Source organism: Xenopus laevis, chromosome 2S (genome assembly GCF_017654675.1).
Source record: "Xenopus laevis strain J_2021 chromosome 2S, Xenopus_laevis_v10.1, whole genome shotgun sequence".
Taxonomy (NCBI): domain Eukaryota; kingdom Metazoa; phylum Chordata; class Amphibia; order Anura; family Pipidae; genus Xenopus; species Xenopus laevis.
In genome coordinates, this window is record NC_054374.1 from 105,068,287 (window position 1) to 105,096,070 (window position 27,784).

General features: G+C 38.9%; 1 protein-coding gene across 1 annotated transcript in view; it reads left to right on the plus strand.

The window, feature by feature from the left end:
* Positions 1 to 27,442, plus strand: part of LOC108709725 (gamma-aminobutyric acid receptor subunit gamma-3) — a 317,353-nt gene extending 289,911 nt beyond the window's left edge. The window contains exons 7-9 of the mRNA XM_018249809.2: positions 19,727 to 19,879; positions 23,496 to 23,692; positions 26,119 to 27,442. Coding sequence (XP_018105298.2) covers positions 19,727 to 19,879; positions 23,496 to 23,692; positions 26,119 to 26,397 — 629 coding nt within the window. The 3' untranslated portion in view covers positions 26,398 to 27,442. The remainder of the gene's footprint in view (positions 1 to 19,726; positions 19,880 to 23,495; positions 23,693 to 26,118) is intronic.
* The last annotated feature ends 342 nt before the right edge of the window (positions 27,443 to 27,784 follow it).

The window sequence follows — 27,784 nt, forward strand, 5'->3', positions numbered from 1 at the left end:
CTGCTTTCCTCGCAAATGACCCATGTGGTTTCTCCCTGCAGTTCCTTTCTGTTCGTTCCGAACTGCCGCCCATCTGTACACCACTCTGTCCTCATAGTCAGATGCGTCGCATTGGAATTTACTTCTATTGTGAGCCTGTATCTCTGTGTGGAAACTTTGCAGATGGTCCATCTGAGAATACACTCAGGCTTGCATGGTTCCGCAACTTTGTTTCCACTTCATCACTACTTTGTATCACTTGAGATCATTCTCTATGGATCTCTTCAATTATCACCAACATGAGGTTCAGGGAGCATTTGTTAAGTATAGCTTCCCATTTCTGGCAGAAACAATCATTATTAGCAAACATGGTGGGTCTTTAATGTAAACGCAGACCTCGTGGTATCAGCTTGCATTTTACATATTCTCCCAGTGTGCACCAACAAAAAGAAAAAAGGTGATTGTCGTGCTGACTACTTGTTTGCTATGCTCTGTTGCAATGACAGGTTTATTTATTTATATAATTAGGGCTAAAGACCGTAATCACTGGATTAAAGATTTGCCAAACAAAAATATAAATGCAAAAAATAAATGTTTCTACTCAAAGTTTTATTTCAACACAGACATTTTGATCTGAAATAACTTTTAAAACTCCATGATATGCAGAGCAAACACTGAAATTTAAATTGCAGAAAGTCTTAGAATACTACATACTAAAAGGTAATATTAAGGTCAAGTATCTAAAATGTAAAATGCATTTCACTTATGAAAGTAATGTCTTATTTATATGCAACAACTTTCGTTAATGTCAGTGATTTTATCACTTCAATCAACATCTGAAAAAAATAAATCATACAAGAAAATTAATCTGAAAGTAAAGTCTAACATTAGAGTGGGCATAACCTTTTGTATAAATATATATATTTTCCATAGTCTAGAGTCCTGCAAGGACAAGTCGGACAGACCCTTGCCCAATCCCGAGCTGCTGACCCGTAACCTGACCTACCATCAAATACATTTGCCTAACCAGAATCACTACCCGCCCCAAACTGCATAGAGTTCATTTAGGAGGGTGGGACAGACCAGTCCCACACCTTAGCCAGGTATCCAGGCAGGTCACCTGTGGATTGCCTGCATAGTCATAGAATTTGGGATTTTCTGTCTGAAACCCGACCACTTTGCAGTCAACATGACCTGCTGCAGGACTCTACTACACCCATCTGGTTCAATAGGTTTAGTTAATATACTATTGCAGCACTCCCAGGATCAGGGTTTGATATAATGAAAGAAAGAATTTATGATCCACTATCAGCAAAGTTTTTAATCTCCTTGACCAATGCATTTTATGGGCATCGACCCACTTTCTCAAGAACTGTTGAAAACCTTTATAAGTACTATAATCCTGTCTATATACCATGGGTCATTTATGACCCTGGGCAGACATGCAAGAGCACTATGGGGAGCATGAGACCTCTGGCAGTTTATCAAGAAAGGAAGGCATTGTGAAAAGTTCAAAAAATGGTTGCTTGTACCCACTTTTGAACTTTGCACTACTGTGCCTTCAACTTTGTAAATGAGCCCTCAAGTATTTTTGTGTATTGTCACAAAACTATACACTTAATTGAGTGAAACGCAAAGTTAAAGGGTGGTTTTTATTTTTTGCATAAAATACATTGTAGTCAGTGGGCGTTTATTTACAGAAACTTTATTCTGCTCAAAATACATTGAAGTCAATGGGTGTTTTTTTTATGTTATCTTGTTTTTTTTGCACAAGATACATTTTGTTGCTGCAGTTTTGTTTTTGTTTTTTTGCTGCAAATATTTTCACAGCAAAATTTTGCCATGGTATTGCCAAAATATTTGGTGATGGTGAAATGGAAAATTTTGCCACAAATCCATGCCTGGCAAAAGATTTTGCTCAATACTAATAATAATACTAATATTCACTGCTTGATCTAAAATGCTACTAGATTTACAATTGAAAGAAAAAAGTTTTTGCTTTATCTAATCACTAAATATATAAAAAATATATATGTATACTGCTAAAGAACCATTATAGATTCTTCATCAAATGTCAGTTCAATGATGTCAAAAATGCTTATTCAGTAATAAGATAAGATTTGTTTTCACATGCTGCTCGTTCCTCTGGCAGACTGACTATAAATTTCACAATGACATCTTAGATAAATGTGGAATCACAAAGAACTGCTGCTGGATTCATTCCAAAGATGGGTCATCCAGGAGAATCATGAAGACAGATAATAGGAAAAAAGACAAAATGCTGAAGCTCTATGTATACTACAACAGAAAAATGCAGCATTTTTGTTGTTAGATATCTGTATTTTATACTCCTTATGAGTATTTTTTTCCATGAAGAAGAAAAGGTGCAGGGTGCCATCTCAAGTCCTCTTGATTAGACATACCTGAAGTGCTAGTATTTCTTACATTCAGTACTAAAGTTGAATATCTGATGTTTAGAAACACTTTTCAAATTGTACCTGTCCAAATGCCTGTTCCATTGGAAAGATAATAAATTGTTAGTGAATATATTTTTATGTTAAACAGGTTCTGTTATTTTTTCAGACACCATTTCAAGTCTCAAATAAAATTTTAAAGGTGTTGTTCTCCCCTGAGTTAACTTTTATTATGATATAGAGCGTAATAGTCTGACAAGTTGCAATTGGTATTCATTTATTTATTAAATCAATTACATTTTTGTTCAGCAACTCTCCAATTTGGAATATCAGCAGTTAACTGGATACTAGGGTTCAAACGACTTTAGAAACCATGAAATAGTTAAAGAGACTGGTATATGAATATCAGTAATTCAACGTAACAATAATTGTTTTATGGCTGCTGTAGTCAGTGATACCCATTTAAAAGTTGGATGAAGAAGAAGACAAATCATAAAACTATGAAAGAATAATTAGGGCCAATTGAAAAGTTGCTTAGAATTGGCCATTCTAGAACATATCAGGTCAGGAAAAAGCAAAAAGTTGGTAACAGACAATATAGTGAACCAAGGAACTTTCTAACAAAGACCTAAAAATAGGTAGTGAACTCAGGTCAGAGTGTTATATTCAAATTTAGTGATGTTGGGACCTGATGATGTGAGTGGTTGCCATGTTATTACTAGTTCACACCATGATCGACACCACCTAAACTCTATCCCACCAGAAAGCACATAAATTACACATTTTGATTGAGACTTTCTATGGCAGTATTGAAAGAGAAATTATGTTGGTCAGATATAGTGATGGGTGAATTTGCGCCGTTTTGCTTCACCGAAAAATTCCCGAATTTACAGTGAAATTCGCGAAATGGCGAAAAAATCGCTAAACTGTTTTGGACGCCAACGAAAATTTGCTGGTGTCAAAAAAAATTTTCTGGGACTAGAGAGACAGGAATTCATAAAGCAACCCCTATGGTGAAACCGTATTTGTATATTTGATATCTTCCAACTGTATTTATTCCAAGGTACATTCAAGTAGTTTATTTTTCTGTATTTTAGCAAGAAATGTTAGGATTATGCTTATTTACTGTATAAACTATTAAACTGTATTAACTGTGCATAAGGTAAATACCCTTCAATGTTTCTAGCTTTAATTTCTCGTGCTGCCAGATAACTTGTAATTTTATTGAAGATATAACTCTCTAATGGCATTACTCTATTTACTGTTTACCTGCCTAGCGATTACAAAATACAATACAACTTTTAAGAGTTAGAAGAAGATAGATGGCTGTATAGTTATACGATATACGGCTGTATAGTTATACGATATACTCATTTTCTAATAAAGATTGCTTATACTTATATTTCTACAGACAGTATGGACAGGGTATTTAAACAGATAATGACATGTTTACGATAATATAGTATAGTATAATAATAGAAAAAAATTTAACAAACAATTAAACATTTGCCATTCAACATTTTGTTTAATGTAATAATGGTTCATTAACCAAAGCTTGCTCATATAAAGATTTTAGAAAGTAATACTTTGTATAAGTTAACTTAACTGTTGATTCAGTGTAACAAACCAAACATAGACAACATAGTTTTCCCTTAGAGGAATGACAGGATCATTTTTTCCATGTATGCTTTATTGATTGAGTACATATTAATTATTGTGTACCTAATTGCACAGCTTCTCACTAAATGATTTTGAGTGCCTGAGCATTCTTAATGGTTAATTTTATTTTTATTTAATGTTTTACCTCACTCCATATGTTCATCAATTGTTTTCATGTCACATAGTTTGATTTTTCCATAAAATAAATGAGCCAATTATTATCAAAAGGCTATTCCCAATGAAAATCCTATAATAAAAATGCAAGACTATCTTCTTGAATAATAAACAGGCTCTTGGCACAAATGGGCTATTAAGGATCGGCATTTTGCAATTTAGAGAGTAGGAATATGGATATAAATATGTTTAGTATAGTTTCTTTATGAATCTATATAACAGGGAGATTGGATCGTTGTTTAGAAAGCTAATTAAAGCTGCAAATGGAGTTGAAAATGCATGTTTCCTTGTACATTTGTACAACAACTTGTTGAGGCTAAAACTATATTACTGTCATGGTCGGCACACTAAATTCGGAACCAATGCTAAGCACCCTGTTCTCGGCTCTTGCTTCCACCTTTAACAGCCGCCTTTCACCTCAGGAGGAGCCCTCGGCTAATCGGATGCCGCCAGGTCTTATTAAGAGAGGTGCCAAACGAAGAATTCTGAACTAAAAAAAAGGGACACGACGATAAGGCAAAGTCTTTTGGGCAGAAGGTCACAGTACAAGGTGTAGACAGAAAGGGGGGGCGTGGCCTGACATGGTGGCGAGCACACGTACTCTTTGAGAGCTCCGTAACTCGGGTGCCCTAAACCCCGATAATAAGCCTTTTTAATCCGCTTGATTACTCCATTCGGGGCTCTATATTCCTCAAGAGTCCGCGCACCACGGAATGACAGGAAAACGGAGGCAGCGGGTGACTATGTCCCCATACCTACACAAAATGAGCCGAGCCGAGAGACGCATGGTGCTCCAAGATGGCGCTGAGGGAGACGGCCAGAACGGAGATTCCTCCCCTCAGTCGTCATTGAGGGCCTCACATCGAGATCCTGACTTCTCCCAACGATCGCTACGGGCAGATCACACTAAGCGACGCACTGCGATCCTAGAAGACACGGATGACAAAATCGAACATGGCGCCTCTTCTCCGCACTCCTCCATGGTTAGCTCGCAGCGGGATGTGGACTCTCCCCAACGATCGCATTCAGGTCAGTCGCCAACGCACCTCAGGCAACCACACCCGCAACTGCTCCAGGCCCTAGATCTGTCCTCCCCAGCCTTACTTGAACAGGACTCTGATTCTGAACCTGTTACCGAGCGGTCCCTAACTACGCAGCTCTTAACGCTTCAAACCAGCCTCACAGCAGCCCTAACTAAGGCGGTTACAGATGTAGTGGCAGAGGCTGTGAGAGAGTTACACTCGGATTTGATTGAGCTAGGGGGCCGTACCGATAAGCTGGAATCCATTACGGATGCCATCATTCAAAAACAGGCCACTATGGAGGATGATAATGCAGGCCTCCGACATGAGCTGCTACAGCTCAGAGGCATGTGTGAAGATCTTGAAAACAGATCTAGGCGGCAGAATCTCAGAATCCGAGGAGTACCTGAGGACATTCTGCCACAAGATATTCCAAGCTACCTCGGCGGCCTTTTCTCCATGATCTGCCCTAATACGCCTCCTGCCCAGTGGAAGCTTGACAGGGCTCACCGCTCGCTAGGCCAAAAGCCTCCTTCCACTAAGCCGCCCAGGGATATAGTGACCTGTCTGCACTACTTCAGGCAAAAAGAACTGATCCTCACTCATGCCCGTGGCGCTACCGACATTACTTACTTAAACCATAAAGTTCAAATTTTTGCTGACATTTCACCGATCACCTTAAGCAAGCGCAGAGAACTCAAGCCTGTCACTACACGGCTCAGAGAAATGAGGATCCCATACCGCTGGGGCTACCCCTTCAAGCTTGTTGTGCAACGTCAAGGCCACACTTACATTTTACAAGACCCAGACAATGCACAACGTTTCCTGGCAGCTTTGGGCCTTCACGGCAGGCCATCACCCAATACAAGGAATGACGCTGAGACACCTGCACTCCGGCCTCAATGGCAACAGATTCCAAAGTCACCGTGTCGACAGCAGATACCATCAACCCAGCCGTCATCTCTGGACCGCACCATCGGTGCCCTCGAGCCAGGTTGAAGGGAGCTGCTGTCATTTTTTTTGAGTTACCCACTCTTGAGGGTTTGTATGTTTAACACCCATTTTGTTACAGACTCGACAAGTCAGTTCCAGGAACCTACTACTTCTTGGACATTTCTCCCCACGATTGATGTCTGAAACCCCCTCTGAGGAGCACGGATTGCTCCCCCCAAACCCCATAACACTTAGGTGTTTGGGTTTACTACTGAGACTACTATACTCTTTTTTTTTTTTTTTCCATTTTTTTTTCTCTCTTTTTGTCTCTCCTTAAGAGTTTTTCTTCTTTGGTTGATTCCCAGTTTACTCACCATCCTATTTCCATAATGATGGCTTTATGGGCCACCGGAGTATTTTTTACTATTACTGTTGTTTTTTGCACTGTATGTTTCCTCCACCTGACATGGGACTTGATTTCTCAGTGTTGCCTCCATAGGCGACTTGCCTGCTACTGTGCCTTTCTGGACTCCTTTCAGTGTACTGGTGCACGGATTGACCAACCTATGCTGATGGTGCTATGCATCCTGATTTCTGAGATCTTCCCGCAACATTCGAGGCTACCTGGTCGTATGCTTTCAACAGCTTTCATAATGCTTATCTGCTTTTCTTCCCTCTATCAATATGGTTATTTTTACAAGTCTTAATTGTAAAGGTCTTAATACTATTGCTAAGCGATACTTGGCCTTGCGAGAACTGAGGCTCCACAAAACAGACATTGCTCTACTACAGGAGACTCATTTCTCTCAAGACAAGCCACATAAATTGCAATCTAAGTACTACCCAACTGGTTATTATGCGTCAGCCAACACAAAAAAGGCTGGAGTGGCAATCATCATACATAAAGACTGCCCAGTACAGATTACTCAGGTCACTAACGACCCCAACGGACGCTATATAGTATTAGAAGGTACCATCTCTAACACCCCTCTCCTTATTGCGAATATCTATGCACCTAACCGGGGTCAGATCAGGTTCCTTTGCAGGGTATTTAATAAAATTTCCGCATCTCCTGCACTCTATAAAATCGTTGGGGGAGACTTTAACATTTCTGTTACCCAATCTATGGACAGATCGTCCCCCTCTTCCGATAGAGGTGCCCACACCTTATCTAAGAACTTTAGGCAATTATTATGCGAGGCAACCTTATTTGACTCTTGGCGCATAGATCACCCACAAGGCCGACAATTTACGTTCTATTCAGCAATACACAAAATACACACACGCCTTGATTATTTTTTTGTCACACAACCCTGCCTTAGACTTCGTTATTCTGCAGACATTGCAGCGATTACCTGGTCCGACCACTCTCCGGTTATATTGACGCTTGATTTACATGCCACTCCACCTAAAATGGCCCATTGGAGGCTTAATGAAACTCTCCTAAATGACCCCGACACATTTTGTAAAATGGAGGCACTACTCAAAGAGTATTTTACTATAAATGAAACTTCGGTCCAATCTCCCACCATCCTTTGGGAAGCCCATAAGGCCCCTATGAGAGGGCACTTTATAGCCTTAACCTCTGCTAGAAAGAAACAACACAATCAATTGCAACATGACCTGCTCACCCGGTTACGGACTTTAGAACCCCTATATAATGTCACCCCTTCTGAGGCATTACTCCATCAGATTGTAGATATACGCAACCAACTTAAAATTCAGAAAGAAATCGCAGTTGAAAAGACACTGCTTTGGACTAGACAAACTTACTATGAGAAGGGAGACAAACAGCACTCTATCCTAGCACGCAAACTAAAAGCTCAAAAAGCTCAGACCACCATTGCGGCAATTAGGGATGCATCCGGCACATTGCTGTATAACCCTGACCATATATCAATGCAATTTCATAAATACTACTCCGCCTTGTACAACTTAAATCAGAATCGGACGCTCGACCCCTTACAAACGACCCCCTCGCTCTCAGATTTTCTGCAGCAAGCGAATCTAGCTAAATTTCAGGACACCGACCTGGACACTCTGAACGCTGAAATCACACAGGATGAAGTCTTAGCCACTCTCAAAGCCCTTCCTAATAACAAGGCCCCTGGCCCTGATGGGTTGCCCTACCATTATTATAAACAATTTCGCCTCACCCTCTTACCATATCTCACCAAATTATACAATAGCTACCTCCAGGGAGTCCCAATCCCCGCCACCGACCAAACCTCTTTTCTTACTTTGATCCCAAAAGATGGTAAGGACCCAACGGTATGTGCCAATTATAGGCCGATCGCCTTATTAAACACCGATCTAAAACTATTTTCCAAATTGTTAACTAATCGTCTAGCCCCCTTGTTGCCGAGATTGATCAATGCTGACCAAGTAGGTTTCATACTGGGCCGCCAGGCAGGGGATAACACTAGACGAGTGGTTAATTTACTTGACATTTTAGACTCGCAAAAAAAAAGCAAGCACTGTTGCTAAGTTTGGACGCGGAGAAGGCGTTTGATCGCCTGGATTGGACATACCTTTTCGCCCTTCTCCACCACCTTAACCTAACAGGCCCCTTTCTCCAGGCCCTACAGGCCCTCTATAGCAATCCCACGACCTACCTGAAATTACCTGGCCGTTCTATAGCCTCCATCAAGATCTCAAACGGTACCCGGCAGGGGTGCCCTCTTTCGCCCCTTCTCTATGCATTAAGCATAGAACCACTAGCCGCCCACATACGCAATCATAGGGACATTAAAGGGGTAGAGGTAGGCTCTACTCAACACAAGATCGCTCTCTTCGCTGATGACGTGCTCTTAACGTTAACCAACCCACAGGTCTCCCTTCCTTCTCTACACAAATTGCTAGATACTTACAGCACTCTCTCTGGCTATAAAGTCAATGTAACTAAGACTGCAGCCCTCCCTTTATTTATCCCTACTCCATCCTTGGAAGCATTGCAGGCCACATTTAAGTATAACTGGAAGAGGGACTATATCACTTACTTGGGAATAAAGATCACACCTAAATATGGAGATCTTTTCAGGTACAACTTCCCACCTTTGATTCAGGAGACTAAATGTAAACTTCAGACATGGACGGGCTATTCCATATCCTGGATGGGCAGAATCGCCTCTCTAAAAATGTCTATCCTCCCAAAATACCTCTATCTCTTCGAAACTTTGCCTATCTCTCTCCCCTTGACAGTATTGAAGGAGATTCAGACACTGTTCCATGTCTTTATTTGGGGGAAGAAGAGACATACAGTAGGATAAATCGGAAAACCTTAACAACCCCAATACAAATGGTTGGTATGGGGGCTCCACCGCTTCAACGCTACTATGAAGCAGCCCATCTCCGTCAAGTTTTGGCATGGTCTCGATGGTCCTCTGATATTGTATGGGCAAACATTGAAACACACCACTTTCAACCCTACCATCCTAATGCCTGGGTTTGGTCCAACCTGGGAAAGGCTACGCCCAAAGTGCGGATGCTTAAGGCCACAGAGCATACACTTAGACTCTGGTGGAGGTTACGGTTCAAATATAAGCTAGCCTCAAACCCATCCATACTACTTTCGCACTTGGGCAACCCTCAATTCCAGCCTGCGTTACACCCGCAATACGTCCAGCAATGGATACATGCCCCTTTTTTTACCCTGAGGGATTTCACCCAGCTGGCCAATGGCACTTTCCCAACGAGGGAAATGCTACGGGATGAGGCACCGGGTCTCTCACTCTCATGGTATGCATATTTTCAGCTAAGGCACTACTATGCCCCACTGTTGGTGACAAGAGATGACCCACTTACTCCCTTTGAACGTCTGGCGGTCCGGGGGTTACCCCAAAAAGGTTTAATCTCCTCCATTTATAAGTTGTTAGTCTGCCCCTCCCTGGATACGGGATCTAGACATAGCTATATGCAGAAATGGGATGATTGTGTAGGGCGAAGGATCAATATTAAGGAATGGGAGGCGATCTGGGATAATACCAAAAGAGGGATCACCTGTGTTAGGCAACAGGAAAATGTTTTTAAAATTTTAATGTTTTGGTATCACACTCCAGTTCTGCTCAATAGGTTGTTCCCGGAAACTTCCTCTAGCTGCTGGAGAGATTGCGGACACCGAGGGGATTTACCCCATATATTCTGGTTCTGCCCCCGATTACTAACATTCTGGGACGACATTTTAACTCTGCTAAACCAGGTGACCCATCAAACTCTGGATAAATGCATTTTACATGTACTCTTGGGGAAACCATACAAGCAGCTTTCTAAGCACACACAAAAGCTGGCTAACCAGATACTTTCAGCGGCCCGTATCTCGAATGCTGCCAAATGGAAAACCTCTTCTATCCCCTCCCTCCGAGAAGTACAGCACAGGGTTAATGGTATCAAACGGTATGAATACAATTTGGCGAGGATGCAAACAGAATCCCCCTGTATCTCAAGGTCTGGTCTCCTTGGGAGCTTTTCTCAGATTCCACCCAACCGTGACCCCTTCTCACGCATGGAATGGTGACGTGGTTAGCATTCAGTGAGCATAGGACCCCTTCCCCTACTACTCCCACCCCCCCCCCTCTTTAATTGTTTTCTATCTGTCTTTCTTTTCCTCCTCTCCCATGATGTTTGACTTTATATACTTGTTTTAATACTCATTGTTATGTATACGATGTAACATGTATAACACGTATTAAGCATGTCTGCGATAGACCCCACCATGTTATTTGAAGCTCATGTCATTTTTTTTTTCATTGGTCTTTGCCAGAATTGTATCCGACATGTTATTGCTGTATCTTTCTTTGCTGAGAAATAAAATTTAAGTTACAAAAAAAAAAGGTGTAGACAGAAAGCGTAGTCAAATCAGGCGGGGTCGGGACAGGCAGAGTACTAGTGGAGTCAGGCAGGCAAGGGTCAAACCAGGAGATCAATCAGAAGGGATACAGCAGAGTCAGTTACAAGGCAGGGGTCAGCATACAGAAGTCAGAATTGTCAAAAAACAGGCAGGGGTAACAACAGGTAATCAGAAGTCAGGAAACAGCAGCTGAAACAGCTCAGAAGCATGAGGAACTCCCTAGGAAAAAACCTATAACGGGCAGTGAAAAAAAATGTGCCTTTAAAAATATTTGAATTTCACGCCTTTGCGCGCTGGCGTCAACACGCCAATGTGCATGCGCCTATAAATACAGCAGAAGCGTGCCACGCGCGCCCTAGATCCCGGTGCACACAGAGGAGTGGCCCGGCAGGCATCCCCGCCAATGGCGTGGTGGGCGTCCCCGCCGATGGTCTAACTGTCGTCCCCGCTGCACCACTAGACCACCAGGGTGAGTCGTTACAATTACTGTACCCACAAAACTTTTAAAAGACATATATATTGCCAAATATTTAAACTTTTTTTTTTCTTTCAATATTTTTTATTGAGGAAATCGTGCATTACAACATATCCGTTAACATCGTCACAGTCATCTCACAAACATAAACAGTAATGAGTACATCTCTTCTACTAACAATGATGTCGCTAAGTCTAAACTAAGTAGCAGACATAGCAGACAACATGATAAATAAACATGTATCAAGTCTTTGTAGTATAAAGAGTAGTCACTGCAGTTTTCCTTATATACGTATAGATCAATAACAAAAAAAAAAAGAAAAGAAGAACTGCAGAACACATAATAAGAGAAAGGAGAAGGAAAGGAAAAACAAAAGAAGAAAATAAAAGACAAATAAAGAAAAATAAGAGGTAAAATAAAAGAAAAAAATAAATAAAGAAAGTAAAAGAAAAAAATTCCACTGCCTTATAAACTATGACCATTTCAGTCTAAAAGCTAGCTTTTCACCGTCTGTCTCCCTAAAAGCATGAGGGGTCCTCCTCAATACACTAATGCTGATCGATTAAATTTGTTTGGGTAACGGTAAGTAATCCAAGGGTCCCAAACCTTCGCGAAAAATTCCTGTTTGTCTAATGCTATACTCGTCAACTTTTCCATAATAAACACTCCATCTATCCTGGTTTTCACTTCAGAGAAAACCAAGTTCGGAGTCAACCAGGCTTTCGCTATCACCTGCTTTGTGGCCGTGAAAAAATGTGTAATTAAGGAATATTGTGCCTTGGAGATAGCGTCAATTTTTTTGTGTAGGAGAGCGTCCTCTGGCCGTTTGGGTAAGTTCACTTGCAATACTGAATAAATCAGGTGGTATACTCGGATCCATAGACGTTGTGCTCTAGCACAATGCCAAAATATATGAGCCATTGTCCCAACCTCGGAACAAACTCTAAAACAGTTAGGGTTGGTGTGGGGATTCCATTTAGCTATACGGCTCGGAACGAAATACCATCTACTGATCACTTAATACACAGTTTCCTGTGCTAAAACATTGGTGGAAGCACGTTTAGCACTTAGAAAAATTTCCTGCCAGTCATGATCTTGCAATTGCAACGTCAATTCCATGTTCCACCGTTGTACATAATTTAAAGAAGCTATAGGTTGAGTTTTAGTGCTGTGATGGTATATATGACTAAGAGAGCCTTTCATACGTGGCCGATGGAGACATAATAATTCAAAAAAAGTGTTAGAGCTAAAGGAACATTTTTGCTGCACTGAAGTTAAGTAATGTCGGATTTGATTATATCGATACATTTCCCGATCTGGGATACTATATCTATCTTTCAAAAATGACCAACTTATTATGTTTCCATGTAGTATAAAATGTCGTACATGTGTGAGGTTATTTGTGCCCCACCAACTAAACTGTTTCGGTTGTAACCCGGGTAAGAAAATCGGATTATTAAATAGAGGTGCCATCGGCTGGTGCTTAGATATCCAAGTGGGATTAGCTTTAATTTTGTGCCACATAGATAATGTGTGTTGTATTGTCGGAAAGGTCTCAGACCTATGGGAGAGCTTATGAGTCCAAAGAAAATCTCCCAGGAAGTTACATTGACATATAGCCTGCTCTAACATGACCCATTTAGGAGGGTGGATTAGAACAAACCAGTTCAACAGTTGAGCTACCTGAGCTGCCATATAGTATTCGCGAAGGTTTGGGACACTCAATCCCCCCATGGTTCTATGTCTACATAATAGGCTGCGAGCAAGTCGTGGCCTTTTATTATTCCAAATAAACCGGAAACAGGCATCTTGCAACCGAGATAACCAGTCTACTGGTGGTGCTAAAGGAAGGGTGCGAAACAGATAAAGAATTTGAGGTAATATACTCATTTTAATGATATTAACCCTGCCAAACCACGAAACTGAAAAATTTTCCCAGGACTTCAAATCATCCATCAGGTGCTTAATAAAAATGTTATAATTAGTTGCACGTACTATAAGAATCTGTCAGGTGGATTCCCAAATACTTAATAGACGTATTCGTCCAGGCAAAATCAAAATTAAGTTTTAACAATTTTATCATACTAGGGGACATGTTAAGTGGTAATGCTTCAGATTTCGAAACATTAATCTTTAGACCTGAAATCCCGTAAAACTTATCCAAAACATTAAACAAGTTTGGCAGAGAGATCATAGGTTTCGACAAAGTTAGCAGCAAATCATCAGCATATAAACAACATTTATGCTCTTGGTTCTCCACAATTATTCCACTGACATCCTGATTTTGTCGTATCAATGCTGCCAAATATTCCATTGCCATTACAAATAAAATTGGTGACATGGGGCACCCTTGTCTCGTACCTCTTTCAATTATAATGGGAGTAGTAAGAAGTCCATGATGTTTTATTTGGGCCGTGGGGTGATCGTATAGGGCCTGAATATAAGACAGGAAGGTCTCCGGAAACCCATATCGAAGCAGGATATACTTAAGAAAGTCCCAGGACAGTGAATCAAATGCTTTCTCTATATCCAGTGAGAGGAGCACCGCAGGGGTGCCCCTCTCACTGGCCCATGAGTTTAGATCTGATGTTATCAGAGGGTTGTCTGTTAGGGACAAAGCCAGACTGATCACTGTCAAGAAGATCAGACAAAAATGTATTAAGTCGTCTAGCTAATATTTTCCTAATTAACAATAAAGTGATCGGTCTGTGGTTTTCAACTAGATTACTGTCCTTATTGGGTTTGGGGATAGCTGTAATAAATGCTCTAAGAGAATCTGGGACAAACCGTTCTCCGGCTCCTATTGAATTAAATAGGTTCACGATATGCGGGGTCAGTTCTTTAGTGAAAGCCTTATAATATGGGGCTGTGAACCCATCAGGTCCCGGGGTCTTTTGTGTCTTCAACGACTTAATAGTCCATTGTACTTCCTCCGCGGTAATAGCTTGATCCATAAGAGCCTTTTGTTCAAAAGTTAAAGCAGGAAGCTGTATATCACGGAACAATAGATCCGCTTTACGTGTATCAAAGCTCGTATGGTGCATATAGAGCTGTGAATAGAATTCCTGAAATGATTCTGCTATTTTCTGGGGATTGGCTGTAATGGCCCCTGTTTTGGTTAAAATACTATGTGTAGGGGGTACTTTATTTATGTTCCGTAATTTATTTGCTAACATAGTGTCAATTTTATTAGCTTTCGTGTAGAATCTTTGTTTCAGCCATCTGAGTTGTTTCTCTGTGTCTTCCATAAGATAAAGATTTAGTTCTGTCCTAAATTGTCTGATGACGAGAACCTCCATTACTAGGGTTTGCTCGGAACGTCTGTTCCGCCTGTTCCAATTGACACGTCAAAAGACGATCTCGTTCCCTTTTTTCCCTTTTCTTTCTGGAGCATATTTTAATAAGAAGTCCCCTTATATAGGTCTTGTGGGCTTCCCAAATTACAGACTGCCGAAGGTCAGGGGTATCATTAATCTGAAAGTAAGAAATTATCTCCCCTTCAAGTTGCGTACGCACTTGCGGGTTCGTGAGAATGGCTTCATTCAGTCTCCATATAGGAGCTATTTTGGGGGATTGCAAATTTAATATTGTTATTCTCACAGGATTATGGTCAGACCAAGAACACACCGGAATTTTATCAGAAATAACGCTTGTGGTCAAGGAAACACTAAGCAACACATAATCTATTCTAGAATATGTTCCATTGGGGTTAGAATAGAAAGTATAATCATTTTTAAAGGGGTTACGCTCTCTCCAGGCATCAGCCAGTCCCATAGACTTTAATTTAGTATGTATAACTTTAGATAGAGGTTCAACATATTTTTTAGTAGGATTTAAAGGATCAAATCTGTCTCGTCGAGCATTAAGTGTTGCGTTAAGGTCACCTCCAATTATAATTCATCCTTGATTATGCTTAGACAGCGATGTGAAGAACCTGTTATAAAATCTGCTCTGTTTGCTATTGGGACTGTATACCGATGCCAAGGTATAGAGCGCCTCCCCTATGGTACATACAATTATGACAAAATGACCCTGTGGGTCTGGTACACATTTCAATAGCTTAAAAGGCAAATTTTTATGAATAAAAATTCCAACCAATTTCTGCTTTTTTTCCGCATTAGCTAGAAAAACGTGTGGAAATTGAACATGAAAATACGTAGGCTGTGATACTTTGGAAAAGTGTGTCTCCTGAAGAAACAGTACCTGTACTCCCATGGACATATAGTAGCGAAATGCCATTGAGCGTTTATGAGGGCTATTAAAGCCATTCACGTTGTGAGTAAGAAATACAGCCATCATGAGGTGAAGGGTTGACTCTCACAAATGATAAGCAGTGTCCAGGTGCGATATGTCATTCCAGTAGAATAGTTCAAAACAGTGGTCAGTGCAGAAAAATCAAAAACAAAAAAAGAAAAAAGTAAAAAAGCCAAAAAAAACATAGCAAAAGACAAAAAAATACTTAACTGTGGTAGCAATCAAATCCAAACCGCAATCTAGTGTGGATCCAAAACTTGGCCACAGAATGTGGGCCACGAAATCGTATACCGCCATGTCGTGGAAAATCTTCCCAAATGGCGGCATCACCAATGGTGGGGGTGTAAGCTGTTAAGGAGAGACGTCCTCCCGTCCAAGGGGTTGCCTCCTGAAGAATTATCGTTATGCCTCGAAGCTCCTGTGTGGCTGACGTATCATGCCTATGCGATTATGCCGTCTTCGACGTCCTGTCTTCGGGTCGCCTTCAATGGTGTCTGTTTCCACAAAGTGGCCAACGGGCCTTGTGGCGATGCATTCGGTGAAATAGGCAACAAACTTGGACTGCCAGAAGCGATCTCGGGTCCGACGATCCGTAATGCCCGAAGTATGGACAACCCCTCTTCCGATGACTTAACTACATGCTGTTTATTATTGTAGTTAAAGGAAAGCTTAAATGGAAACCCCCAACGGTATAAAATTTTGTGTTGTCGAAGAAGTTGCGTAACAGGGCGTAAGGCTCGTCGACGTTGTATTGTGGCACTCGCCAAGTCAGATCAGGAACCAATGTGGCCAGCAGTGCAGGGATGTCATTATGCAAGTCTTTGATATCTTCACTGAGCCCCCTAATACAAATATTGTTTCTACGGGACCTATTCTCATGGTCCTCCATTCTCTCCAACAGTTCATCATGCTGGGCAGATAACTGGGCTATAGAGATATCATGTGCATTAACTTGAACAATAACTTCGTCGAGTTTCAGTTCAACCTGATCTGTGCGGTGGCCCAACTCTCGAATCTCCCTTGTAAGCTGCGCAGTAATAAAAGCTGACATTTCCTCCAGCTCGGTGTGCAATAATGTTTTAAATTTATGGAGGATAGCTATGTCACTAATGTGCGGGGAGTCTTGAACTGTGCCCGAATAAGCGCTTACCGGGCTATCCGTTGGGACATCCTCTGAGTGTGCAGGTGAAGTCGGGCCTGTCTCCGCCATCTTGGGAGTACTCACCACCGCTTCGGTCGAGTCAAAGAAATCAGTTAGTGGTTTCTGTAAGGCTTTCTTTTTAGGTTTAGGCTTAGTTTTGCCCGATCTGGGCATACTTCCCCAGGATTTGAGTCCGCTATGGCAACTGGTAGGAGCTGGCTTATGGAGCTTTAGGTGCTATTTCCTCGGTCCGGGACGGAGCGATGTGCCTGCACGTCCGCTCACGTTCGCATCACGTGACATCTCCTTAAACTTTTTTTTTTTAGTTTCATAGGCTGAAGTTTGTATTTGGGGAGGCTAATTAAAAATAGTTTGAACGCAGATTCTTTTATCTTATACTGGCCCTGCCCATTACATTTATAATATACAAGTTAACATGACAGGATTAATGCCGTGCCATTTTTAAGTAAAACAACTCCAAGAAATCTTTGCAGAATAAATGTAGTGTCAATTTCATATAGAATAGCCCAGTGTAACAACATAGCAGGGTGGTCTAGAGGGAGGGGGTCGGCAGGGATGCCCGCCGTGAGGAGCGTCCTCTTCTTCCTGAAATTGTGTACTAAGGGCGGCACGGAGTGCCTCTGCTCCTTTTTTTTGGCACATTCATGCTAACATGGTGATGTCAGCGTGCAAGGGCTTTAGTTCATTGCCCGTTATAGGTTTCTACATTGTGAGTTCCTGGTGCCTCTGTGCTATCTAAGCTTCTGTATTTCTGCAATCTGATACTCTGTTGTGACCCCTGCCTGCTACTGACGATCCTGACCCCTGCCTGATAACCAACTCTGCTATATCTGTATTCCTCCTTTCTGATCTCCTGGTTTGACCCTTGCCTGCCTGACTCCGTTTGTACTCTACCTGCCCCCACCCGGCCTGATCTGACTAGGCTTTCTGTCTGCGCCTTGTACCGTGACCGTCTGCCCAAAAGACTTTGCTTTACCGTCGTGCCCCTTTGCTCGTTCAGAACCCCTCGCTTGGCACCTCTCTTAATAAGACCTGGCGGCATCTGATTAGCTGAGGGCTCTTCCTGAGGTGAAAGGCGGCTTTTAAAGGTGGAAGCAAGAGCCAAGAACAGGGTGCTTAGCATTGGTTCTGAATTTAGGGTGCTGACCGTGACACCCAGAATACACGGTATACATCCCAGAACATGCGGCATATATAATGCCCCCAGATTACAGAGTAGTATGGATAATGTGTTGATTTCATGTACATTAGACCAAGCGCATAGCTGGATAAATGCTGTGTCAGCTACACATATAATAATAGCATTCTCTGTATTGTTGAAAATTTACTGGCGTTTGACCTCCCAAATTCTTTTGAGGAGAAAATGCTAAGACACAATGCAAATGGCTAAACATCTAACACTGTATGGAAAAAACATTTATTTTGTAGAGATTGAAATGTATTTTTAACTTTAGTTGTGTTTAATGTTTTTACATTGTAAAATGACTGGACTTGTTGCATTTCTTGAGACTAATGAACTGTGGGTCAGGACAACTCCATTTCGCTCATGGTACCCATTACCACTCTTCAACCACTGGCATCTTACAAAGCAGAGTTTACTGCTACCAGCCTTGCTTCACCAAATGGCACTCTGGAACCTTCCTTAAGGCCTCTTGCTTAGGCCCTTCAGGGTATTTCCCTATACACTGTTGGCCTTGACTGGTGGAGTAACCACTAAGGCACCAGAGTGTACTACACCTTTGTAAATCCTTACTTGAGGATCTTTTACAGATCCTTGCAGCAGATGTTGTCATCTCTCCTTTTATCATCTCTAATACCCCTTCTTTTTTTACCTTTCTAGGTCCTCTAGTTCCTCCTTTTAATTTCACCCTTTAAGTTTTCTAGTATAATATGTACACCCACCTTATGGTTGTAAATAAACATTACAACTTAATACAAATGTAACCCTCTTATTTTATACAAATTAATGAGAGTGCTTATCTGTTTATGTATTTGAATACAAATTATGGAGAACATCAGAACATATACTGTATGGTAGTAGCTTATAATTATCACTGGTCATTCAGGTAAAGATCCGCTTGCCAAATTTTCCCTGATTTTGCTTCTCTCATGAAGGACCAAACTGGGCTGATCATAATAGGAGCTCATACAGAATAACATGTTAATGAGTTTCTCACCCAGTGGGATTTCCTAACATTTATTTTGGCCATTTTAAGATGCATGCTGTATGTTTTTTTTTTTTTTTTGTTCCATACAGGGGAGATCAAGATATTATCTTAGCTAAAGGGATCAAGAAAGCCGTTTATATTGGCTTGTGAATTGACAGCTTTACATCTGTATCACTACTACTGTACATTACAAAAACGTAAAAATCAAAGCCATGTGTAACTGAAGATTCAAGATTAGTGATGAGCTAATTTTTTTTAGGCAGGAATGTATTTGCAGCGAAATTCCACATTTTGCATGCAATGTTTTTTCATGAAACTGAGGCAAAAATTCAATGCAACAAAAAAGTTGCCAAAACAAAAACGTTGCTGAGACAAAAAAGTTGCCATAAGGAAAAACACCCATTGACATTAATGCACTTGGGCAAAAATTTGCAGAGAAAAAAAAAATTTTGCATGTAAAAAAAGTCACCTATTGACTTTAACGAGTTTTGTAATTTCACAAAACAGATTCAAGATTGAAATAAAATATACGTAGTCATACTTGGTATTTTATAGTTATGAATATTAGACTTACCCTGTATAATATCAAGTATTTTTTATACAAAGTTTTTTTTTTAATATAAAGTTTTTTATTTTACAGGTGATTATATTGTAATGACGGTGTATTTTGATTTAAGCAGACGAATGGGATACTTCACCATTCAAACTTATATTCCTTGCATATTAACAGTTGTATTATCATGGGTGTCATTTTGGATCAAAAAAGATGCCACACCAGCAAGAACAGCATTAGGTAAGAAACATTTCTATACATTTCTATTTTTATAAATGTTATGCTCAGATAACCTTATCTCCTATACAAAAAGCCTAACATGCTTTTGTGTAAGTCTCTTTTGTAAGTGGAAAGAACAAGTCAAGATATAAATATGCACAATTTGTTTCCAGGTTTAAAAGTTTGTTTTTATTACTGAATGAGAGAACTTTTATAATGACATTATATGATACCCTGTTTTGATACCTTGTTTTATTTTAAAAGCAGAAAATGTAGACACAACAAGCTTTAGCTAAAGCCACATAGACATGAGTTGTAATATAAAACCTGGAGGAAGTTCCCATAAGCTTAAAATTATTTCTTCATGAGCTGTTGATCAGATCTTCGATTTTGTTTAGTATGTGATGCATAACAAATATACAATCTTTATTCACGTGCAGTTTAGCTTATACTTCCAGGATAAGCTAATCCCAGTTTTGGCCCAGTTAATAAAGCATTGATATTTTTTACTGGACTGTAACATTGCTTACCTCCCATTAAAGAAAATACAATTTTATATTTAGCAATTTCTTAGTGCTGCTTATTACTCAGAGGCGTGAACATGTGGTTGCAATTCTTAATATTGTTTGACTGTACTGAAATTCCTATCTACTAAAACACATGTATGTTAGGGTGACAATATCAGTGATGATCCTATCCTTAAGTCATTATTTAGGCAGGGTTAGATCATTTTCCAAAGGGTTGCTCAGTATGCAAGCACTGTACAATGTATTTAAAGAGAAAGGGCAAACAATAACTAGTTATTTTAAAAATATGATCCAAGATAGATACCTAGGATTCCTGTGACTCGTGGGTTTCTGGGAAATTAGCTAGTTGTCTTACCCAAAGATTTGAGGCAAGAAGGATTTCAGGGGGCTGTTGCTTTATATAGGCAACCTGGCCGGTCGCAGCACCCAATAGGAAAAGGATGCGCACTTGCACGAAAGGGACATGAGCACATGAAAGCATGAAAGGAAAGGAAAAAGATTCACTCGGCGGCCAGAACGGTGAGAGGGGTCCAGACCCCCAGCTTTGCGCACTAGGCATGTACCTACTATGCCTACCACTAGTTCCAGCCCTCTATACAGATTTGTGGCTTCATTTTTATTGAATTTCACTGACCATAAAATACCTAAAGACTCTTTCAAAGTTACTTTCTACTTGTGCTCCACAGGGCTGATGTTGCCTTTGTTACATCATATGATTCCGATTTAGATAGTTTAACTCCTACTAATATTTATTTAATTAACTGTAAGACATATTTTGTTTAAACTTGAATAACAAGATTAAAATATCAAACACAGAATTGTTGGTAGTATCTATTATCATAAGCGTATGTCATTTTGAAAATGATAGCTTGATGGAAATATATTTAATTAAATCATGGATGAAATTAAATCAAAACAATGAAATAGTCAATCAAGGATGAAGTCATAATAAACTGTACAAAAACTTAATTTAACTTTGATTTACTTATGCTTTGGAACATAGATAGTTAAATGTCAATCATGGAATAATAAAAAAAATAGCTAAAGACCGACAAACAATAACAGTCTAATGATTTTTCATTTCATTGCTATTATTTTTCAAGCTGTGTGTGTTTTGTAAATTACTCTGCATGCTGGTCTAAAATGATATTTGATTTGAGGTTTTTGTCATCCTGTCACATGTGGAAACAAAATGCCAAAAAAAACACATTGGGTCATTTATGAACACAGGTTTAAAACCACAATTCAGTGTTTTTGCCCAAGATTCTAGAACATTTGCACCCTCCACAATTGTGCCCAATGTGTTAAAGCTGACAGAATTGTACCTTGGTTTTTGATGAACTGGGTTCAAATTGCAGCAAAATTGTCAGAGTAGTGTTTGTTTATGATTCTTTAGGCGACAATGTGGGTTTTGGTTTTTTTTTACACAGACCGCAGTGGAGAGCACAATTCAAAACCACTAACATTGTAAATGGCCTTAAGGTTACATAGTTATTTTGGGTTGAAAAAGGCAGTCCATCAAGTTCAAACCCCACAGACGACTCTATACACTCACATATATAAAGTGTTTATACTGATGCCTATACTAATTGTTAATCTTATGAGAAAATGCATATTATGCTTGTTCAAGAAGTCATCCAAGGAACTTTTAAAAGGCATTAGTAGAATCTGCCATCACAGAATCACTGCCATCACTATGAAGTCCTATCCATGCTGCTTCAACTAAATGTTTAGTTCTCCAAGTCTCAAAGACTGGCTTTTCATTATTTGATCTTTACTAAAGGAGGAAAGATCCAACACTATCTGTCTATAATGTTTTCTAATAAATTTGTAAAGGGCAATCATTTCTCCTCGCAAGTGCCTTTTACCAGAAAATAAACAATCCCACCCTGGACAGTCTCTCATTTTTATTCTTACATTCCTTTTACAAGTCTAGTTGCACATCTCTTCACTCTCTCCAGCAAAGACAGTCCTTATTTGCTTTAGTAGCCCCTGTGATATTGTCTACAAATACACAGTTTGTAATCCACAAAAACCCTCAAATCCATCTCAATTACGGATACCCCCAACCTACTATCTTTTAGTTTATAACTGTTATTCAGTAAATTAATCACTAACCTTTTGTGTGGCACTGTATTAAACACTTTAGCAAAGTCTAAGTAGAAAAAAACTCACACTAACATCACACATATTAAAATTTTGATAGATAGTTCTCCCCTGTAAATCACATCCACTGTCATAATAGAGTCAAGGTTCCTACCCATCTCCTCACAGAAGGCAATTATGCATAAAATCATGCCAAGTTTCAGAATTGCTAGCCAACAACCATTATTCAACTTTTTACAATACCACATATATCTCCTATTTCTAAAGTGTTTTCCATCACAATATGAGGGTTTGAAGCAGCACTTAGAAAAAACAATGAAAATATCAATACAGCTGATAACCTATGGGAAATGCATGAAGATAAAAGTGTATTGGGCATATAATAGGTGGCAAAAATCAATGCACTCTTATACCCAGTGTAATCAGTTATTTTCAACTGTATGAATTGCAATATATCTACTTGTACATTGTTTAAGTGTGAGTCAATGACTTGACTCCCCGATAACTAGTCAGTGTGGGAAGCAAATACAATTAAACCAACCAATTTTCTTTATGTTGCCTCTTTAATATGCAATTATTATAGAATAATGTTTAATAAAAATATTATTTTTAGTTACCATAAGAACCTCCTACTCTATGCAGATTAGTGGAAAGCAGATGAATTAGGAGACATCCACTAAAACCCACAATATCCTGAACAGGCATTGGGTAATTAGTTAAGTTGGGGTCAACACTGCTCACATTAACTTGGGGAACAAAGTTTATTACCTTTGATGCTGAGAGGGTGACTATATGCTTAGTCCAATGGTTTGGACTATACATTCAGTTGGTAGAGAATAATATTCAGTATATGTGCAAGAGTGTTATACTGGCACTTGGTACCTTCTTCTGTGTGTTGGTTGTTATGCTCTTACTAGAGAAGTATTAAAGTGTAGACTGTTTATTGCATATCCCCTATGTGTTCCTTTTATGTTTTTAATTAATAACCATTTTTTTACATTCAGGCATTACAACAGTACTGACAATGACAACTCTCAGTACAATAGCAAGAAAATCCTTACCGCGGGTTTCATATGTCACAGCTATGGATCTCTTTGTGACTGTGTGCTTCTTATTTGTATTTGCAACACTAATAGAGTATGCAGCACTTAGTTACTATTCAAGCTGCAAAAAACCAAGACGTACAAAGAAGAAAAAATCGGTAAGGATTTCATTCTTTTCAACAATTTTAACAACTGAAAAAGTATTTGTGAGTAGGAATAATTGAATTTGATATACATTGTAAACTGTAGTAATTGTGATGCAAAAACATTGATGCATACAGGTATGGGATTCATTATATGGAAACGCATTACTCAGCAAGCTCCAAATTTCAGGAAGGCCATCTCCTGCAGAGTCCCTTTTAAGCCAATCTTGTTTTTAAAAAAGGATTTTCTTTTTCTGCTATAATAACAGTACCTTGTCCTTGATAGTAACTAAGCCACATAGATACATATTGGGCCAAAACAATCATATTGGGCTTATTTAATGTTAAAATGGTTTTAGTAAACTTAAGGTATGGAGATCCAAATTACAGAATGGTCTCTTATCTGGACAACCCCCAGGTCCCAAGCATTTAGTATACCTAAAGAAATAATTTTCATAGTAACCAGTGGAATGGTTTACTGTGTAAATTGTGCAATGCACAATACTTTTATACTTATTTCATAATTATTATAAAGGAGTTGGATCTATACTCATATAAGGGAGTGGTGTAAGGTCTCTCCTATTAGATTAATACATAAAAAAGGAGATGCACTCAAATAATAGACTCGGTCAATAATGACCCCTAAAATATTGCATTAAACTAAAAATCAAATACTAAATTCATATTGCTCACAATATGTAAAAACTAGCCTGAAAAATATTCAAGACATAGTGTGAAAAATTGGATTTAGTTTGAGACTGGTAAAAGATGTAGGCATTGATTGTTTATGGGTTTCTATTAGACTGCCTCCATTTGTTTATTCATTAGCATTAGCAGTACACCAGATAAATGTAGCTCCAACATATAGAACCAACATATGCCGCGAAATGTAGCACATTTATACACACATACAGTATCCCTCAGGACAACCAGGCGGCAAAAGGTTTGCTCAAACTGTAAATAGGCTGTTGCACATTTTACTTGCAAAACTGCAGGCTTTTTTCAGGTCATAACATAGATATTATTAGATGTAATTTTATCAGACACATCTTTGGACAAGTTGATATTAAATGTTAAGAATGTTTTTGAAAGGACTCAGCTTTTATTTCTTTTAAGCACAGCATGCTAACCCATATCTAACTACAGGTATCAGCTTTTTATAGGGCAGCACCTTTTTATATGCCTTGATCAATCGATTTAGTTCAGACCTAAACATGCAAAGAAAAAGCAGCAACAGAACCTGCATTTAGGAACCCCTTACAAGACTATATGTTGAGTTGCTCTTTATGATTCTCTGCAAGCCAGAAATGGGTAACCCAAATGTGAAGCTACATACAAGATACAGTGCAAAGATGTGCATGAATTACATAGTCATGCAGTTGTAAGGCTGTGTTTAGCAAAAATAATAGTACCCTAACAGATAACATGAGTTGTCCCATGATTGTCATATTTGTCAAGATAGACAGACTGGATCAGTAATTTCAGGGATCCTGTACTGGCAAATGATAGACATTCCACTATTATGCTGGGATTCTGGTGAAAACACTGCATTCTGGGTAAAAAAAGATGATGTTTACATTTAGTAAATGAGCCTTATGATGTTATTACAGTCAGTTACTCCAAATGGTGTTTTTTTGTAAATGAAGCACTGTGTAAAGTTTTAGAAAGTTATATTGTGGATACAGAAAACAGCATTTCTAGAGCAAGTTTTCTTTTAGAATTAAGCTGGCATGGTAATTAATATTCATAGTGTGCAGTAAGTTGCTGTCATCATCAAGAACTCATAGTTCCTAATAGCAAGTTGCAAAAGACGCACTTATGATAACACTGATATCACTGTGCAAATATTTCTGTTCAGTCTTCTTGAAAATGACATATTTAAAGCTTCAGCAGAGTTGTTTCCTTTTTCTTGCTAAGCATTATCATCAATGTAATGCATCCTGTTATGGCTTAATATAATTCTATATAACAAGTGTATTTCAGACAAACTCTGGCCGCTGAATACTCTATTAGAGAGACAACTAAGGACCAAATGTGATGACAGGATAGTTCTAGAAAGGTAAAGTCTTAGTTCCTTTTAGACAATATCTATACTATGAACAGTAACTATCCAAAACATGGAAATCATAAGATTTGTCTCTCAAATAAGCATCTTTATAAATAGGGATACTGATACAAATATAATATAGACTATAAAATACATAGATACATTGCTAGATCCTTTGACATTATTCAGCAAATACTACTGCCAGTGAACAACAGCAATCCAAAAATGACAGTGTGAAATACCTACAAAATGAAAGTTATTTGTAAAAAGGAGAGAGAATACCCTACTGGATACAATAGCTGCTAAATTACTTGTTCATGGGAAATGTATTGGTATGTACAAGTAAAATAGTGAGCAAGTGTCACTGACTGATAATATATCTTTATTCCTTTAGAACTATTCTGTTTTGGACATGAGACCACCTCCAACAGTCATCACTGTAAACAATTCTTTGTACTGGCAGGAGTTTGAAGAGGCGTGCGTCTATGAGTGCCTGGATGGTAAAGACTGTCAGAGCTTTTTTTGTTGTTACGATGAATGTAAATCTGGTTCATGGAGAAAAGGAAGAATTCACATAGACCTTTTAGAACTTGACTCATATTCAAGAGTATTTTTCCCTACTTCATTTCTGTTATTTAATCTTGTCTACTGGGTTGGATATCTTTACCTTTAAAGACTACTATTTTAAAGACAACTATATTTTCAATTATTTGCAAGTGCCCGTGGAGGAGATGAAGGACTACGAAAATTTCATCTTAAACTTTCCACGGATCACTTTGGATTATTTTCACATGAACTTGGGGGAGAAAACATTTTCCCAATGAACTCTATTTGCAGAAAACTGTGTATTGTTATTGACAACACCAGAAAACTTTTTACCACAAAATAACACTTATAACTTCTTATATTCCAAAAGTCTATATTTGACATAGAAAACAATACTGAAAAAAACAAATATTCAATAAGAAAAAAAAATGCAAATTATCATTGCTACATTTTATTAAATTGTCTTTAATTTATATATTAAAAGGATTTCTTTATTCTTTTTTAATTAAACGGTACTAGCACTGACCAAAAATACAAACTGAACGGTAAAATAGGTTGTTTTCTTTTACAGGAAATTCATCAAAAAAGTTACTTCACAAATGTCAGAGCTACTAGTAACCTATTAGAATATTTCAAAATATTGTCTCTCCAAATTATAGTAGGTAATATAATTCTCGAAAAGCCAACTTAAAAATATACAGTATGACTGTGCTAAATACTGGCAGATATAATACTGAGTGATTGCTGCTCATATATAGCACGTCCCTAATTAGAGTTTAGAGAAACATTTGCAACTGAATATCTAACAGCTGAAAAACACACAATTTTCTCATCATAAAATAAGCCGGTCTTAACACAGAGTATCAAAGTTTAGGCAAATAAGCACTAAGTACGTTTTATTTAAGGGTGTTGTAATATTCTAGTACTGTATGACTTTTGTATTACAGAATAACAAAGGAACTGAAAACCAAGTTATTACTTTATTTTACAAAAAATGCTCAGGGAGAGCTTTTTTATATTATCATCAATGTATTGACTAAGCAAATCACTAGAGAAGTTTTGCCTTAATATTGAACACTATTTTAAAACTTCAGTTTTATTTGAGCAGTACATTAGTGAGAAAACAATGGTTGAGCAGTTGTTTAAATTAAAGGGATACTGTCATGGGGAAAAAAAAATTTCAAAATGAATCAGTTAATAGTGCTGCTCCAGCAGAATTTTGCACTGAAATCCATTTCTCAAAAGAGCAAACAGATTTTTATATATTAAATTTTGAAATCTGACATGGGGCTAGACATATTGTCAATTTCCCAGCTGCCCCAAGTCATGTGACTTGTGCTCTGATAAACTTCAATCACTCTTTAATGCTGTACTGCAAGTTGGAGTGATATCAGACCCCTCCCTTTCCCCCCAGCAGCCAAACAAAAGAACAATGGGAAGGTAACCAGATAGCAGCTCCCTAACACAAGATAACAGCTGCCTGGTAGATCTAAGAACAACACTCAATAGTAAAA